We start from the raw sequence: 17,428 nt of genomic DNA, 5'->3' as shown, positions 1-17,428 counted from the left end.
CGGAGTCTTTGTCTATCAGGATTTCTAGCACAGTGTTTCACTGCTGCCTGTACCTGTAGAAATGAGCATCAGCCCTCTGTGACAGCCAGGATGATTCTGATGAAGGATAATGGAGAGACTTATCTATATGCACTCTTGGAGCCTGAAAAATAATTACGTGTCCCTCTCTCCTCCGAAGTAAAAACTGCTCTCAGATCTCTGTTGAGGAACTTCATTAATAATGACATGTAAAGCCAAAAAAAATACAGCTATGAATAAATTCCATACACAGTAGTGTACCAGGAGTTGTTAAGCTTGAAATTTTATTTTTTTTTTTAAATGTATAAAATTTACAAAACTTACCACTTACAATCACACTTTCTGTCCCCTTTGCTGATTTTCATAAGACTGTTTCTAGCACATGGGACAGGAAGAGTAATAAATGGAATACAGGACACAATTAGAACGAGCCTTCCTTTCCCCTACTCTGTTTTTCTACAGACAACTACAGCAGGCAACTGCTACAACTTTTTCACTTTCAACTTTAATAACTGGTAATTACCTACTTGTAGAAGCCAGAAAAGACCATCCAAGTTCACTACCACCAGCAGTTTATTACCAGGGGCAGAAAAACAACAGACAGAATAAAACGATGAAACATCCTTGTATTAAGCTTTAATCTAAACTCCCTCCACAAGCCATTAACACCACTTAAATTCAGCACAAGCTGTGACTGAACACGCGTGACACTCCCCAAAGCCTGGAGTCTTGAGTACAAAGCCTTCGCCACCATTCACCAGCTAGCAAGTTAAGAAGAGGCCAGTGGAAGCTCATCCTCCATCCACTTGAGAATTTCAGCCTCCTCTTTTATAGCTTTCACCATTGCAACCATATTCCTGTATGGTCTATATAAGATTGCTGCAAAATGGATCTTTTGAGGTCGTCTACTTGTTCTCCATATGAATCTACACTAAGCACAGATTCTTGTCTTCATCTTTAAGGACTTCATAACTCTACCTCTTTTACTTAGCTGCTATGAGAGTAATTCAACAACTCCCTTAATTCAGCCAGCATTTCCATGCCATTGCCACCCTGACCATCAGCTTCTGCTGTTAGTGTCTCTGCATTTCCTTCCACCTTGCTCATTACACATACAGGGCCACCTAATTAAATTTATAAACCCTTATGTCTCAATGCATTTTTAAAGCTTATTTCTGTTCAAACTGACAAACTTCCGCCAATTGGCCATGGCTTCATCCTTCCTGGCAGGTTTCATCCTTCTACACATATTCAGTCCCTGGTTAAAAACAGGCAAATGGCTACAGACATGTGCCTGGCAAAGAGATGACAGTTCTTCACCATGGCCTTTATCTTGCGTGTTAGCTCATCTGCTTGTCTCTTTAGACTCTTAACCTGCCAGAACAGAAATCACAAACTGTTACAACAGTACTCGGTCCAGTACAATGGGATCCCTCTGGTAACGGAAGCATTTGGGTACTATCATAACAAATATTTACAAAAGCAAGAACAGAGATTTATCTTGTTTCCTAAGCAGCAGTAGGAAGCATTAACATTTGGTTATCCCGGTTATCCCTTTGGTATATAATCTGCTGTAGTTAGCTGAAGGTACAGGTCAATAAGTAATACTGTATTTTGGCAGGTATTCTGAAAATAGCAGCTACTGCTTCAGAGCTTTTATGTCAGTTAGATGCATACTTGCAAAACCAGAAAAAGAACCTCTACGTAACTACACTACGAAGGCATTCCCATTAGAGTATTTAAAAGCAATAGGTTCAAATAGCTGTAATTAATATAGGTTTAAATAATACAGGATTTTTTTTTCTTTTATATCTTCCCAAATGCACATCTCGTAATTAGAGAAATATTTCTTGTCTATGAAGTCCTGCATAATTAAATGCATTTCCAAGAGAAGCAATAACCAGACAGCATCAACACTATACTCTCATTACCTGTTTCCACAGTGTTTTCTGTTTCTGCTGCCTCCAAACCATCCATACTGTCTTCATCCTCCACTGTAGTTTTTCCTCTACTCCGAGGCCTGCAAACATAAGAAGGGAAAACTCTTTTTGAACTGAAAGTACTTTTAAAATTTTGAATTTCAATTTATCCAGGATTTAAATAATTTCATTTTGAGGGATAAATGTCAGCATTAAATGATGTAACATTTAGGCTAACTCATGATTTGAGTCTCGTACAAATCAGATGTTTCCTCCCCTTTTTTCCTGTTCTAGGTAATATTCTCAACAATGTACACTTGCATCAGCAGTTGGCCCCTTAAGTTTTTCTGATTATTCTTACAAGAAAAATACAATAACAAACTTTTACTGATCAAAACCCACATCAAATCAGCAAGATTTTAAGATACGGGCATCCCATTTGCTCCACATAGGAGGTAACTATAACATACACGAGAGAACACAATCCAAAATCTGGCCAGTAGTTACATACACTATAAAACAGATACCAATCCATCCAGAGCATCCTTGGAAGAAATTTCTATAGAATAATAATAACAACGCTAAAGCAGTTAAATTGAAACACATTATTTTCAGCGAAACAAATATTTTGACACATACAATGTTATGAGAGATGACTAGATGTCATGACATTAAAAGAAGTCATCACATGAGGACAGCACATCAGAACTAAAACACCTGGCAGATTTGTTTCAATTTCAAACAAGGTCTGACGGAAAGCAGACAGGTTTGTGCCACAAATTCCAGCCTTTTTTCCCTGCCTGGCTTTTCAGCAACTAACGTGGTGGGCTGCTGAGAAGCCCAAGCATCCAGATTCCCAGCTGTTCAGCAGCCCATTTGAAAGGGAGCCAAGAGCTTGGCACCTCGCCTCCCAAATTTTCAGGCTACTTGGCAACCTGCCTGGCGTGCTGACGGAAAGCCTGGGAGACCCTGGGAGCTTCTGATTCCAAGTACACAAATTCTGAGCGGTTTGGGGCATCTTGGCGGTTCCAACGTCCCAGAGCTCCCAGGCAACCATTCACCCAACGAACACGTCTTGAATCGGGATGCCATGCAGGCCAGCACACGGGCACCCCGCTTGCCCCCCCTGCCAACAAACCCGCTCCAGTTCCTCTTTCATGGAGGATTCTGAAAGCTTTGGGTTTAGTTCTATGTCAGGGAGAAAAGGGTTGGTTTGGTTTTCTCTTTTTTTTGTAGTGATTAAATCAGTCCAAAACCAGCATTTCCTTTTTTTGTACAGTCTGTTATAATACTTAAATCTATCCAAACTATTTCCGCAGAACTAGATCTGCTAAATTGGCTACAAAATAAAACTCCAATGCCTCTGGTTCTCAGTTAACGTGCACAGAACTGGAATCATCTTTTGAGTGTTGCTCTCCTGCTAGAAGAGGAGTGACTGTCTTGGACTACCTAACAAGAAGATCCCTTCCAATTGTGTTTGGACCAGTTTTGTCTCTACAAAGGAGCAAAAGAAGAATTAAAATGAGGCTCAAACCAAAGCCTAAAAAACCCCACTCAATTTACAAAGGAGCAGGGGGGAAGAGGAAAGCGAGAAGAGATGAAGGACAGAGGACTTCTCTTGGCATCCCTATGAAATTTGTTCAGGACGATGCTGAAAAACGTGGGCGCAGTGGCAACCCCAGGGACACAAAGTTATCTTTCCCCTTGCCTCCTTGTCCACAAGCAGTGCCAGCATACATAGAACACACAAAATAAGCAATAGCCCCTTCTTAGACGAGACAGAAGCCAGCATCCCCTTCAGCTATTTGCCACTCTGTAATCTTCCAATGTAGTTTCTTAAAACCCATGTTTCACACATACTGAAACCAGAATAAACTGCACAGCGACCAGAAAAAACTGTTTTACGCTCCTCCCTTCAGCCACCGTGTCAGCCCGTCCACACGTACAGCGACGGGTGAGCTGGCTGGAAGGCAGGCACGCGTTTTGGAAGTGGGAAGGACACAACTGTTTCTCTCCGTAGCATCTGAGATCATCACACAGATTTATTCCCATCCGTAATGAAGAGCAGGGAGTAGAGCAAATGGAATGTCATATTCATTGGATAGAATAGGCTCCTCCAGCAAGACTGAGATGCAGCAAGAAAAAGGTAACACTCTTCTGACACTTAGAAAAACAAGGCAGCTGGTAAGAAAACAAGAGCATTTAAGTATTACATTTTTTGTAGTTCTTCACAACACTCCAGCACATCAGCCAGCACCAAATGAAAGGATGGGAATGCAGGTAAGTGAAATCACTTCCCTCGGTGCAGGAATGCTCAAAAGCTTTACAGAACACAACCAGCTAAGAACGGGGATTATTTCTAAATCCTCTCCCAATTATTCTTCTACCAACTATCCGCCTGCAATGCAAAGTTACAAGTTTGTACTAAACCGGGATTACTTTGGAATCATCACAAACGTAAGTGATAATTCTGCTTTCTTCACAAGTACCCCATTTCAGTATTCTCCAACACAACCCTGTAGGTGAAGGTCACTGGATAGTGGATGATGATGATTGTTTATGTTTATTTAATAATTTACACACAGCTTTAGATTTTCTACTAAAACTACATTTCATGTATTAAACACCAAAGTACCTCACAAAGCCTTTTTAAACATTTTGTTTAAACAAGAGCAGCATTCACTCCTTGAACTCCCTACTGTATTTTAGCAACCTATTTAACACTAAGGAAAATCAGAGGTTTCAATTAATTAAACGTAATTGCTTCTTTCAGCAAAAGATATAACCATGTCTGGCATTTTCTCGCCACTCCCCTCCCCCAAATATTCTATAAAAAGCCTTCATAATGCCATGCAAGTTTTAAATAAAACTGAAGAAGTGGGGGAAAAAATACCAGATTATATCATTAACTTATTTTTGCTAGTTACATTCATTTCACAATCATCAGAAGATATTTTATAGCCTACAAATTTATGTTTGACTTGGAGAAAAAAATAATTCAAGTCACAAAACAGTGAAATATACATTGTACCGACAACTATAATTTAATGTTTCCACAGAAAACGCCATTTGAGAAGGCCATATAGCATACCTAATCGTTGCAATCAACATTTGTAATAAGAATGGATTGTTTAAGGTTATTTGCATTAACTTTGTACATTTTATTTAATAGTTCTGTACATAAAGCTTTTGGCTGGTTTGCATAACACTACATGTTTCCATTGACGAACCCTGTAAATTTTTTATTTTTCTATTTACTTATTCTACTCCTCCTTAAATAAAGTGGGAAGAGCAACCTGTGCTCTGTTCTCCTCCTGAGACTTGACTTTTTTGTCTGAAGTGCAGCCTTCTGAAGGAGGATGAGAAAAGGCTGCTGGAGCAAGACAGCAGCGGGGCCAGCTTTTGCTGCCTTAAAACAATTCTGGAACAACAGCCCGTGACTATTCCCCTTTGCTCGCACAAAGCCAGACCCTGCTGAACCGTAATCGCTATACTGAACATCATAACCTCGGTTCTGCTCTAGATTTCGAAGCTCAATCCCAAACTTTCTTACTAGGAGAAGGAACTACATCATGCTTTTACATATCATTGCAGAAACCCCATCAGCTTCGTGATGGCAGAAGTACCAAACACAGATGAGCCACGTCTCCTACAGCTTACAAACCAAGAACAAAATGTACAGGCAGAGCCTGACCAGATCGGACTCTACAAGAAAACAACAATAAATATTAGTCAGTACAACAGGCAGTGGGCTTGGTACGCAGGCTGAACTGCTGCCAAGGTTTCCGCGACTGGCTTTCTCGCTTGCCTTTTTCCTACAACGGAGTTCAATTTAGAAGGAAAAAAACAAAACTGCATCTATCTACGTTTAAAAGAACAGATCCACTGAGAGAAATATAACTTCTGTAAGTGTTGAAAGCATACTCAGCGTTTCACGAAACAAAGTCAACAAAAGACAAAACTACACTTTTTATGTATATAGGACTCCAGTTGAATATAACTACTGTCTACAATAATTTTACTCGTATTTGCATAAAATGGAGTCATTTATCAAAATCCTTTGTGACCCGCTCCTAAATTTGTTATCAATTAGCTTTCTTAGCTAATGCCTTTCATTAATCTCCATCTTTAAATACACCATAGTAAACAAAAATCTCGTCATTCTTCTCTGGGTAAGCAACTAATTAAATTTAGTCCACAGGAAAAAAGAGCCCAGAAAAGCCTTTTGCAGGGCTCAGCAGAGCGTTAGGTACTCCCTCTGCACTGGGGAAGGCCTCGCTGAGGCTGTCTCAAAGCCTTGCCCACTTCGCTAACACAGAAGATCACCAGGCACCTGAGAGGCATCTGCTGAATTGCACAGAGCAGCACAGATGCACAACGCTGGCAGAAAACAGAGAAGTCTTACTCACCTGCCAGTAATCAGATACTACTTCTTTTAGTCTTCTTTTTTTTTTTCCCCCCTCCTTTTTTTTTTTTTTTTTTCCTTTTTAAATGCATGACATTTTTTGCATGTTTGGGTTTTTTGTTTGGTTGTTTTGTTTTGTTTTTTTAAAGGTGACAGCAACAGCACCATAACCTGACGAGTACAATGTAGGTCAAAAGTACATCTTGGATCTTACTCACTCTTTCCACAAGGTGATCGGTAATGAGGCCATGGGCCAACATCTCCTGGAACCACATGAAATAACTGATAAAGCTGCTATCCTCAGATGCCTGTCGCTGCCAGGCTGCTAGTTTATGATTACCCAGAAGTTACTGCCAGACACCAGTTTCTGCGAGTTCTCCGTAAATTGCTACCAACAAAATCACCGACCGTTTGTTCAGACCATCCACGGGAACCACCTTACTAATCCAGTGCGTTTTGTTTCAGGCTTATGGGAATGTGTACGTATGAACCACTCCAGCGTTTCCCCTGTCTTTCTCAAATGCCAAAACCTCTAGATTTTTCAGGGGAAAAACTACCTTCCTTCCTACGCTTTCCAAATTGCTGAGCACAATGATGGTACTAAATATATAAAACAAGGCCAATAACCTTAAAAAGCAGCGTAACATCTGGGATACAGTAACATCCTAAACCAGCACAGATGTCTTGTTAAATGAACATCTGTCCACAGCCTTACCCTGGAAGATGGTACAGGAATGATTTATAAAAAGGTTCAGTTAGTGCTGCCATCAGCACGGCTAGTAACGAATTAATGTTCACACGACAGCTTCACAAGTGAAAGCTGTTACAGTCTTCTCAAGAATCCTTTTCACAGGTGTGCAAAAGCACATGCTCCCACTATTTCTGACCCGTAACTCGTAAGTACAGCTGTAAAAGTTTGACTGTGCCTAAGTATAAGCTAGAGTAGCTAAGCTTCAGCTAGTAGCCCCATGCGAAGGGAACGACAGCAAGCAAGTATGGATCAATTCACAGAAATATCTACAAAGAAAGGGTTTTATCCCTCCTCTCTGAACACTACTTTTCAATGTAGTCTTTATTTCTTATAAGAGTTGAGAAAATTCTACATCCAAGTCTGGATAAAATGAACAATATGGCTCTGGAAGCAAGGCAGATGCCAGCTAGCGAGAAGAATTTCAGTAGCTCTAAACACTAACAAGCCTAAAATTAGGAAACTCACTATCATATCGACTCCAGCTTCAAACTGGTTTGGATTTAAAAGATTCGGAAGAGGATTTTTTAATTGAGCCATCAGTAACAGGTGAAAATATTTTCTGCACTTGCCCTCCACAACGTTTTCGTTTGCACATTATATAAAAAAAACTCAACATGCACTTTCTTCCTATTTACTTCTTGTATTAGATATGTGTATATTAAAGGCAGAAGGATGCCAATGTATGGAAAATACATGCAACAGAAACATCGCAAGTGTTGCAAAGGTGAAAAAAAGCTGACCTTTTAGTAATAGAGAGAAGTGAAAGACTGTAGGAAACCATTTTTGTTTAACATCAAGAGAACCAGACTTACTACAATCTCATTATAGAACTTGCTCAACCTTTGGTTTCGTTATTAAAAGATCTCACAAATATACTCGATATTGCCTATTAGTCTCCTGGTACAATCAAAGAAAAGTGTGCATCTTAAGACTTCTAAATTATAAAGCATAATAATCGTTTCATAAATTACTACATCAGAGAGAAGTGACCCAGCTTACGTTTAAAACCAAAACATTGCAACTTCCCATCTTACACCTCCTCTAACCAGTAACGATCCAAAAGACATCATTCATTCACTCAGCATTATTCATTCACCCAGGCTGTAACGTGTTCAGAGCTGAAACTTTTTTCCCATTTATATTTTACACAGTTACCTCTGAGAGCACTAAACACCTGAAATAAAAAAAAAGTCATAGCCTTTGAGATGAGGGATGTCTGAGAAAAAGCATAAAAAGAACCTAGCCTCCGCTCCACAATTCTTATCTAAACTTTTCCAGTACTCCCCTGTGAAAGGGGGATTTGTCAAAGATTTCCTACGCTACTCAAAGAAATGCAAATAGGAGTCTTTTAAAGATTATTTGTACTGAATGTCGTAGATGCATCTTTGCTTTCATTCTAGACTACAGTCACTGTTGGCAGAAAGCAAGCTAATATAAGAGAAACCGACTGATGAATGCAGAGCTCTTGAAGAAAAAAGGCTGTCCCAAAACACGATTTGAGTATAACGTTGTGTGTCAAAACGAATTTGCATTGCACGGTTCTAACAATTTAAAGGTCAAATGAATTAGGACTTTTCAGTAAATATGAAGCTTAGGTCATCTGTATTTTCAACTGCTCTTGCATAGTTACCTGTACTATGGGGGCTCTCAGGCCAATATTGGAGCAAAATTACTTTCTGTGGGAGACTGAGGAAAGGCAAATAGGATGTCCTGCCAGCAGGCACTCGTCAGAACTGTCTACCCGAATCAAAGAGGCATAATTACTGCTAACAGGAATGTCACCTCACTGTTGGAAAATCTTAATTGCAACTCAATTTTGCAGAAGGCCACCAGATCCAGGAGCCTGAAGCTACACTCTGTTGGGTGGTGAGGCTGCTCTGGCCAAAGCGACGGTCTTCAGCTTCTTCTCTGCTCTTCCCTGAAGTTATAGTTGTTCAGTTTGAGTCTGGAACTGCTCTTTTAAAAGATAAAGCAGATGAAGACTATCCTAGCTGAAACAGAGCCTTACTAACAAGACCATGAAATCTTCTTCCCAACTTGTTACCCATTTGGGAACATCCTCAGTGGGTTGGCAAGAGAGACAGAGGGTCACAGCAGCCAAGGACCAAAATAGGAGGATTCATTATCAATAACAGTCACAGGCACATCAAACAATAAACTTTTCACACGAGCTCATAAAATACCCACAGAGTCATAGCTCTGCTACAGCCAGTTATAGAGTGAAATACTGAGGCTAGGGCTACTACACTGCAATGTACTTCTGCATACCTTTGTGGGATACCATCCCAGGAGAAAAATCCGAGTTTGACGTTAAAAGCACAAAGCCAGGTTGCCCGACCTACATGTATGGACTGTTCAGGTTCAGAGACGTTTTGAGTAACAGAGCAAGAAGCCATAAAAAAGGCTTTCAGAGCTTTCTTTTTACTTTTCAAACTGATTGTTTAGACATCTATAAATTCTGTAAGCAAAACTTACTTTTAGTCAAATATCTGTCACGTTAACTCAGCAACATACAGCATCAAAAATTGCTACAGGTTCTTATTTCTCAAGAACTACCCTCCCACTGATAAGCAGCCTCACTGTCTGACTTGCAGTTTACAATTTTAGTTCTGTAACACGAAACACATTACATGCAGACCTTAGCCATTACACACATTTCGGAAATAATTATATTACCAAAAAAAATTCTGATGCAATTACAACCTTCCGACACATTATGTATTTCCAGTGTTGCACAAAGCACATCCTTTACACATTTGTTACAAATGCACTCAGCCATATTGACTACCAAAATGATGCAAACCAACATATCAGAATTTCAGCACTTGCGCTATTTTTTAAAACCTTTTCTGGAACCAAATTAGACAAATTTTTGGGAGCACCAGCAGCTACAAGCAGAGCCACCTGCACATTTCTAACCCCAGCTACTTCTATGTATCTACCTGGCTCCAGACTTGGCAATGGTTTTATTCTTACGATTCCACTGGATAACAGTTCGTGTGAGGCTCTTCAATGAATTTGCTGAGCAATGCTTATCAAGCTGAATTTGCTAAACACCACTTATCAAGACCACTGAATGATTTCATGTGTTCTATTTTTACAGGCAAGGAGACTGAAATGGCAACACTAACAGTTGAGAGACCACTGGCATTGTCAAAAACACCAATCCTGTAACCTTTGCAAGAATTTCACACGTGCACCTGCACCATCAAGCACCGTACTTGTCCACACTTCTCCCTCCTTTAAGTAAACTGCACCAAAATATGCTACTGCATCAAACACTGTTTTTTCTTGATGGCTAGCATAAGCATCCACTTGCATCAGAACACAAGATTTCTTTCTCCATGACGACGGCTATGGGAAGTTTTAACTCCTGCAATCTTTCGACAGCCGTAATGCCTAAAATTTTTTACCCACAACAGGACCAAGCTCTTGGCTTTTTTAAGAATTAAGAATTATCCAGCTACTTGCTCTTTAGTATGTTGCAGGGTTTGCCTGCTACTCTCTTCTGAATAAAGGTGGCAATACAATGGTAAGGACTGTAATTCTCATGTCTGGTGATTTCAAGATCCCGTACATAAAATTCAGCGGATCTGAGTCATCATGCATGAGAAACAGCTGCCAAGTACTTGGAACTTGGTGCAAGTTTTGGTCTCTGTGAACAGATTTTTGTAATTTTAGCACCATTAATTAAGAGTCATTTTCAAAGATTTCCTTTTGAAACTTTGCAGTCTGCTGGAGTCTTATCACAGTAAGATTGTAAAGATTCTTTCAAAGTGCATTTGTCTGCTTACGTTAAATATTCTCACTGGATATATTAAGTGCAGGTGCAGACTGTGCTGCCTGCCGTAATACCCAGCCACACACAGCGCAGGTCTACAAACAACCAAATGATCTAGTACTAAAGTTTTTACTCAAAAAATTGGTTTTGTACCCAGCAAGTACAGTCTGCATACAATTACCATAAAAAGCTCTAACCATTGTTTTTATTCATTGTTAATTCAGCTACGATAATCAAAAAACAACGTGAATATTCAACTCTTACCGATTATATCGATTTCTTTATGAGAAACTAAATCCCGCTCACACGACATTGTTTTGAGAGGTTTCCAGATCCTACATCTATCAAAATGCATCAGTCAACTCAGAACATCTCATTCTTTCTCACCAAAGCTCAGTATCTTCTGTCTCAAATCAGTTTTACTCATGTATTTAGACCCACAGCAAAACACAAGTCTTCCTGTAGATTACATGGAAAATAACTCCATTCACTCTTATGCTTTTGAAATGTTTCTGATCCCACCACTATCACAAAAAGATTCCACCTGTCCGTCCCTCAGATGGGCATCACAGGATTCCCCGAGAAAGGCGTCCGTCCTCCGATTTCACCTGAGCTTCTGTTTACGAAAGGCGATGAACCACCGACAGCAACGGTACCAGTGTATTTCCCTGTCGCTTTCCCCAACACGTATGCCAGCTTAACTAGAAAGATCAGGACATGAAAGGAATAGCAGTACCTGAAGTGATATATATAACCTACTTTTATGCAAGATGCTGACCTAGAACACATTAGGCAGAATTTTCTTAATAATACCCAAATTAATTGATGGCACGTAAGAAAAGTAGTTCTTGCATGTTAACTAGTTTGTCATTACCAATCTAAAATGGATTTAGACAAGGAAAAAAACACAACAGAAATGAATGTCATATCACCACATATCTTTTCCATCTGTTAGCACCCTCAGTGCTCCTTATAAAGAAATGCATTTTTATTCCAGATAATGTCAACAAGTATTATGAAATATTTTTCTTTCAATAAAACTGCTAAACCTAAGAAAGCCAAAGGGAAAAACACAAGATCTGCCTGCTAATTAAATATCCATTAAAACTTATTCAAAAGGCTTGGAAAACCTCAGAAGAATAAAAATAGACCTGAAAAGAAAACGGGCAATGTAATCAGATGAGTGTCAGGGTAAACTTATAATTCACATGAATTGTTTTTCTTTTATCCAAATTGTTTTCAAACTAGAAGTAAATCCTAAAAGCCAGATCATGGAAACTATTTTTATACCAGAGTAAATAAAACTCTGGAAATACTATTGTGAAATATAAACAATAAAAGTAGCATAATAAGCAACGCTCCAAAGCACAGTCACAACTAATAGCAGTCTTCAAACATGTTTAAAAGCTTCCGTATAAACAGACATATCAATCTCTAGCAGCATGGATAAGGCAGAAACGCTGCATTCTGCTAAAGAAAAAAACTGTCCAACACTTTTTTCCACACCTGAAGAGGATTCTTCTAACCTGGAGACACACAAAGGCGCCTTCTGGCAATCACAGACAGGTTACAAATAGCACCAAATAATTATAATAGAGAACTTCTAATCTTCTGTACAAAGGACTGTTAAATTATCATCTTTATTTGGGTTAACAATTATTGCTATACACCAACGTTCTCAAAATTTCACCTCTTTTTATTTGAGACCACTACAAACCATACCAAGCTACTTTCTCCATTTTTTCTCCATGCCAGTCTTCTGTCCATTAAGATTAAATATATAAATTCACAGTATTTTTTTTTAAAACTGTTATTCCCTCATTTCTTTCATATGCCCTTAAAGAAAAACCTGAAAAAAGGTAAGTTAATAAATAGATGGGTTTTCCAGCACTTGATGCTAGAGGAGTCCTACTACCTGATTATCTCCTTCACACCCCCAGCATGAGATGACATCAGGCTGTGACAGAAGTGCTACCAAGAGAATGATCTACTGCTCAGCCTACGTCATACGATACAGGTCAGAGTTATAAACAAAACTGTATCTGTGTCACACGATAGGGGCACGTATCCAGCCAACCTTGTTACAGCAACTACTACAATGGAAGTCATCCAAGAGGACCAACTGATACCTCCAGCTCAAGTTCCTTTGAGGCCATCATCCAAGGACACACAAGCAGTAAGCTTACTCCGTTTACTGCACTGCAGCTTGCAAAAGGTCCTCAAGTGCTGCAACTTCTCTCCAGTTCCACAGATATCCTCATTTCAAACAGGCGAGGAAATGTGTTTTTAAGGTAATAGGAAATTAATTCTAAAAATTTATGTTCAGTATGGAGAAAAATGCCAAAATGTTCAAGATTCAAACATGCTAACCTAAAGACGTAGAAATAATGTTAAAACCAAGTTTAAGAATTAACACAGATTGAATTTATACCCAGCAAAACACAGCTAATTTTCACCAGATCAGTTATCCTATTTCATTCACTGGAGGCCCACGAACGTTTGTGCTGGAAGCGGCAAGGGAGAAGAGCAGCAATAGGAAAGAGTAGCTGGAGGAGAGGGAATAAAGCAAGTGAAGCTTATTTTGGTGACAGTGTAAGCAATGCTGTCTTAAAGGATTTGGAAATTACTATCTGAATCACTCGCTTCGTAACTTTTTTCAGAAGCCACCAGAAAAACAAGTAACGAAGATAATCAGAAATGATACTGAAGCTGATTTATAATGGGACTATTTGTATATTTACCTAATCTTTTCTGAGCATAGACCTTCTGGAATGACAGCTTCTTAGATATTTATACTTTTATTTCAGCTTGCTTTTTACATATACACATATGCTTCTAATTAACATTTACAGCATGAAAGCTCAGTTCTACTCACCAGACCACATAGCCTCAAAAATTATCTTAATCAAACCTTTCAGAAGTAGTTTCAGGTACCGAAAGCTGGCAGAGCAGCTCTGTAACAGCTATACTTGCAACTACTTGTGAAGACAACACTGCCAAGGGAAGCGCATATGGCTAGGTGTAACTCACAGCAGCCCTAAGGCTACCCAGATTTACCCAGGTACTGCCTTGGTATCCCAACAGGACAGAACAGGGGCTAGTTCACAGTTTGGCCACACATAAATTTCAGCAGTAAAACCATTAGGTTTTGTTACAATATTACTTCTGCATAACTGATTTTTTTCTCCTCTGTTTTTGCACACTGAAATTTCTCTTTAAGGTGCCCAAAAGCCTTCACAATGACAAAAGAGTTACAACTGAGGTATACTGTGTCCTCAGAATCTTAGAAACCATTTGTATTTTGCAATCAACGTATTAAAGATTACATTTGAAAAGAATCTGCGACCACAAAGATGTTCAACATTTATTATACCATCCATGAAAAAGCTGCTAAAGAAAGGGCTACCAAAACAGAAGTCTGACTGCTCACAGACTCACTGGATACAATGCCGGAATCGTTATCCACGCGAGTCTAATATCCACAAATATCACTCAATAACCGTAACTGACTGAAACCCATCTTTCAGAAAGGCACTCGCTTCGCCGTACCCTTTGTCGTTTGTTCCTCCTTAGGAACATGTGCTCATTTCCTGTGGGAACGTCTCTGGTTTCGGTTTGCAACCTCCGGCTCTTGTTGTACCTTTTCCTCTTACATTGGGGAACCCTAAAGAACTCAGTATTTTCTCTGCTGGAGATACTATCCACTGTAATCAAGCTACTACCTAGTTTTAGGGTCTGGATTCCCCACCTTCCCATAACCTAACAGACTGAGCACCTTTACCCTTCTCACCAAAGGCACCTTCTCCAAGCTTTCTACAATCTTTGGTCCACTTCATGACTTTTTGCCAACATCTCTGTCTTTCAATTGTGGATATCTGAATCACATTAAAACAGCAGCAGCCAATCTCTCAACCTCTGTGATAAAAAGAGCTTCAGGACGCAGCCACAAACATCCCACACTCTACATCTCTTCCCAGAAATGCTCCTTTCCAGACTGCAGCCCCATCCCTACACCTCTACATGGTGACACCATCCCTCTCCGTACTCAGAAGAGCATTTTGTTTAACTGGGCTTAATCCAAATCTCACTTTTGCCTCTTCCCTATGCTCATCCGCATCATTCCATATACAGATTTCAACAGCAGCAATTGTTATTAATATTGACCAACACCAGACTTTATTGCTGGAGGACCACCCAAAAAACCCAAAGCAAAGCAATGACAGTTCCCAAAGACAACAAAGTGCTTTGTCAGCCAGCCCTTAACCCAATTACTGTAGGTTTTATTCCACTGAATAATTCAAATGAATAGTCTTAAATTAGAATATAAAACACTGTTAGGCCCAGCACCTTTTGAAGAAATCCAGTTACACTACATCCTTATAGAAAACTATGGCTAAAGGATCACATCAGGTGACCCAATATCTACATCAAAGGCAACTTTTAAAACTCACATTGTAGGTAAAAGCTAGGATGAAAAGGAAGGGAAGGAGTAAGAAAAAACCACCAAACTTAAAGAGTTCCTGCCTCTAAAGAATGTAATAAACATATTTATTTCCAAAATAAAAATAAAAAGTTAGAAGCCATCAATTCTCCACACCTCTTCATTTTTACACATTTAACCATTGAGGCACGTACTACAGCCATCCAACAGCAAGGGACTTGCTCTCCCAAAAAGTCACGCCTTCCACGCTCCCTTGATTTCAGCGGGAACCACAGGATTTCACCGTCTCACAGAAGTGAGCAGCATGTACTTCAATATACTTTGTAGCATAATAAAATATTCTATTGAAACTACACGATCTAAAAAACAATGACTTTATTGCTTCTTACAACTTTTTCACTTTAAAATTCAACTCCAAGGTAGTAATTGGCAGGGACAAAATTATGTAGCAATTAGGGCACGACAGCAAAAGCAAACAAGAACTGAAAATGGGTTCGACACTTCTGGTAACAAGCAGGTAATTATCACAGCAGCTTGAAAGGGGCATAATCAACCAAACTGACATCATCCCTCCCACATAATAAAATGTGAAATCCCTTTACGTGCAGTGTAGCTCTTACACACAGCTGGTAAATGCTGCTAGTCTAGTCTCCATGTCTGTGTCTGCGGAACAGCTGAGGTTACGTTTGGGACACTTCAACAGTGGATAATTTTATTTATTTATTTAGAGCGATGATAACTATTACATGCTTTCATCCATTGTGGACTAGAGAGATTATTTCTAGTAAATGGTATTTTATGAAAATGCCTTCTCTTCTCTCAGTATAACTTTGTTTTCAAAGTTCCTAAAATATAGAAAAAAAAATCTCTTCCTAAAAGGCACAGTTACCATTACACCTCCGCCTATAAAATAGGTTTAATATTTTTAATATAAAAATAGAAAGTTGCTAGTTTTAAATATATTCAACTCTTAACTACTAGATTTTACCAACACTTTTTTTTTTCCCCATGACACATTTTATTTAAAACTTAGGTGTGAGCATTAACTGTCGTCTAAAAGCAGCACTATCTCGTGGACATGCTTGTTGTTCATATCAACACGAAGTCTAGCTGTATCACAAATGGTAATGCATTCATCTTCAGAACATATTTGAGGTAATTAAAATACGATCTGTAGAAACCACTCATTCATCTGCTGTCTCTTTTCAGCATTATTTTATTGCAAGATTCTCACTCTCATCAGCGCAGTGTTTGGAAAACCCATCAGCCCTGACTGACGCCATAGTGGTTGTTTCATCTGTCAGAGGAGGTTGGCGAGAACCTCCTTCTCCTTTTTCTGTATTTTCTATATTCCTAACCTATGTTCCTCTCCATTTTCTCTCTCCTTGTGTTGACAAATCCATTTACCTCCATACTGTCTGTCAATACCATTAGCTTGCCGCTTCCACCTTCTTCCAGCTCATTAACAGCAGCAAGGCTGAACCCAACACTAATCCCTACAGTCTGCCGTTAACTATTTCTATCCAGCTCCAACCTTTTAGATGGGTTTCGTTCCTTGTTTCTTGGATACAAGCAATTTCAAATGCACTGGAATTGCAGCTCAATTTGTATTGATTTTTGAAGTGAAATTTCCACAAAACATTTACACAGTACCTGTACCTATCATTTTTTAAACTGTGCTGCAACTACCGTAAGTAAAATATATGAATTATTAACACTTATTTTCTCATCTTTAGAAACTCAGTACTAACACATCACAACATGAATTCTTTAGACACCTGTTATCCTGAGCAATCTAGTTTATCTTTTTTTTTGTTATCTTGAACATTCTTTTTTTTTTTTGCACAAAATTCTCACACAGATAACCCAAAGCTGAGTTCCTGGATCTCAACTTTTCAAAAGCAGTAAGGTAATTTTGAATAACATTATTCATTTCAAAATTTAAATCTGATGCGTGTGTAGCCTAGACATGGCATGGCATGCCTTGACTTGTGGAAGGTTTAGTTTACTGGCAAGTAAAACAGATGTAGGCACAACAGGAGCTATTTGATTGCTGACTATATGTTAGTGACATGATAAAGGTGTTAATACTGTATCAAATCTTGTCTTTTTT

The 17,428-nt window shown here is 39.1% G+C and overlaps 1 protein-coding gene across 17 annotated transcripts in view; it reads right to left on the bottom strand.

The window, feature by feature from the left end:
* KMT2C (lysine methyltransferase 2C) overlaps window positions 1-17,428 on the bottom strand; it is a 200,306-nt gene that overhangs the window by 149,082 nt on the left and 33,796 nt on the right. For all 17 annotated transcript variants that reach the window (XM_082316239.1, XM_082316255.1, XM_082316248.1 and 14 more), the window contains one exon: window positions 1,950-2,038. In XM_082316239.1, the coding sequence (XP_082172365.1) occupies window positions 1,950-2,038 (89 nt within the window). The remainder of the gene's footprint in view (window positions 1-1,949; window positions 2,039-17,428) is intronic.

The sequence above is a fragment of the Platalea leucorodia genome (assembly GCF_965183815.1).
Source record: "Platalea leucorodia genome assembly, chromosome: 1".
Lineage (NCBI taxonomy): Eukaryota > Metazoa > Chordata > Aves > Pelecaniformes > Threskiornithidae > Platalea > Platalea leucorodia.
Note: the sequence above shows the minus strand (reverse complement) of the source record. Positions and strands in the feature narration are given on the sequence as shown.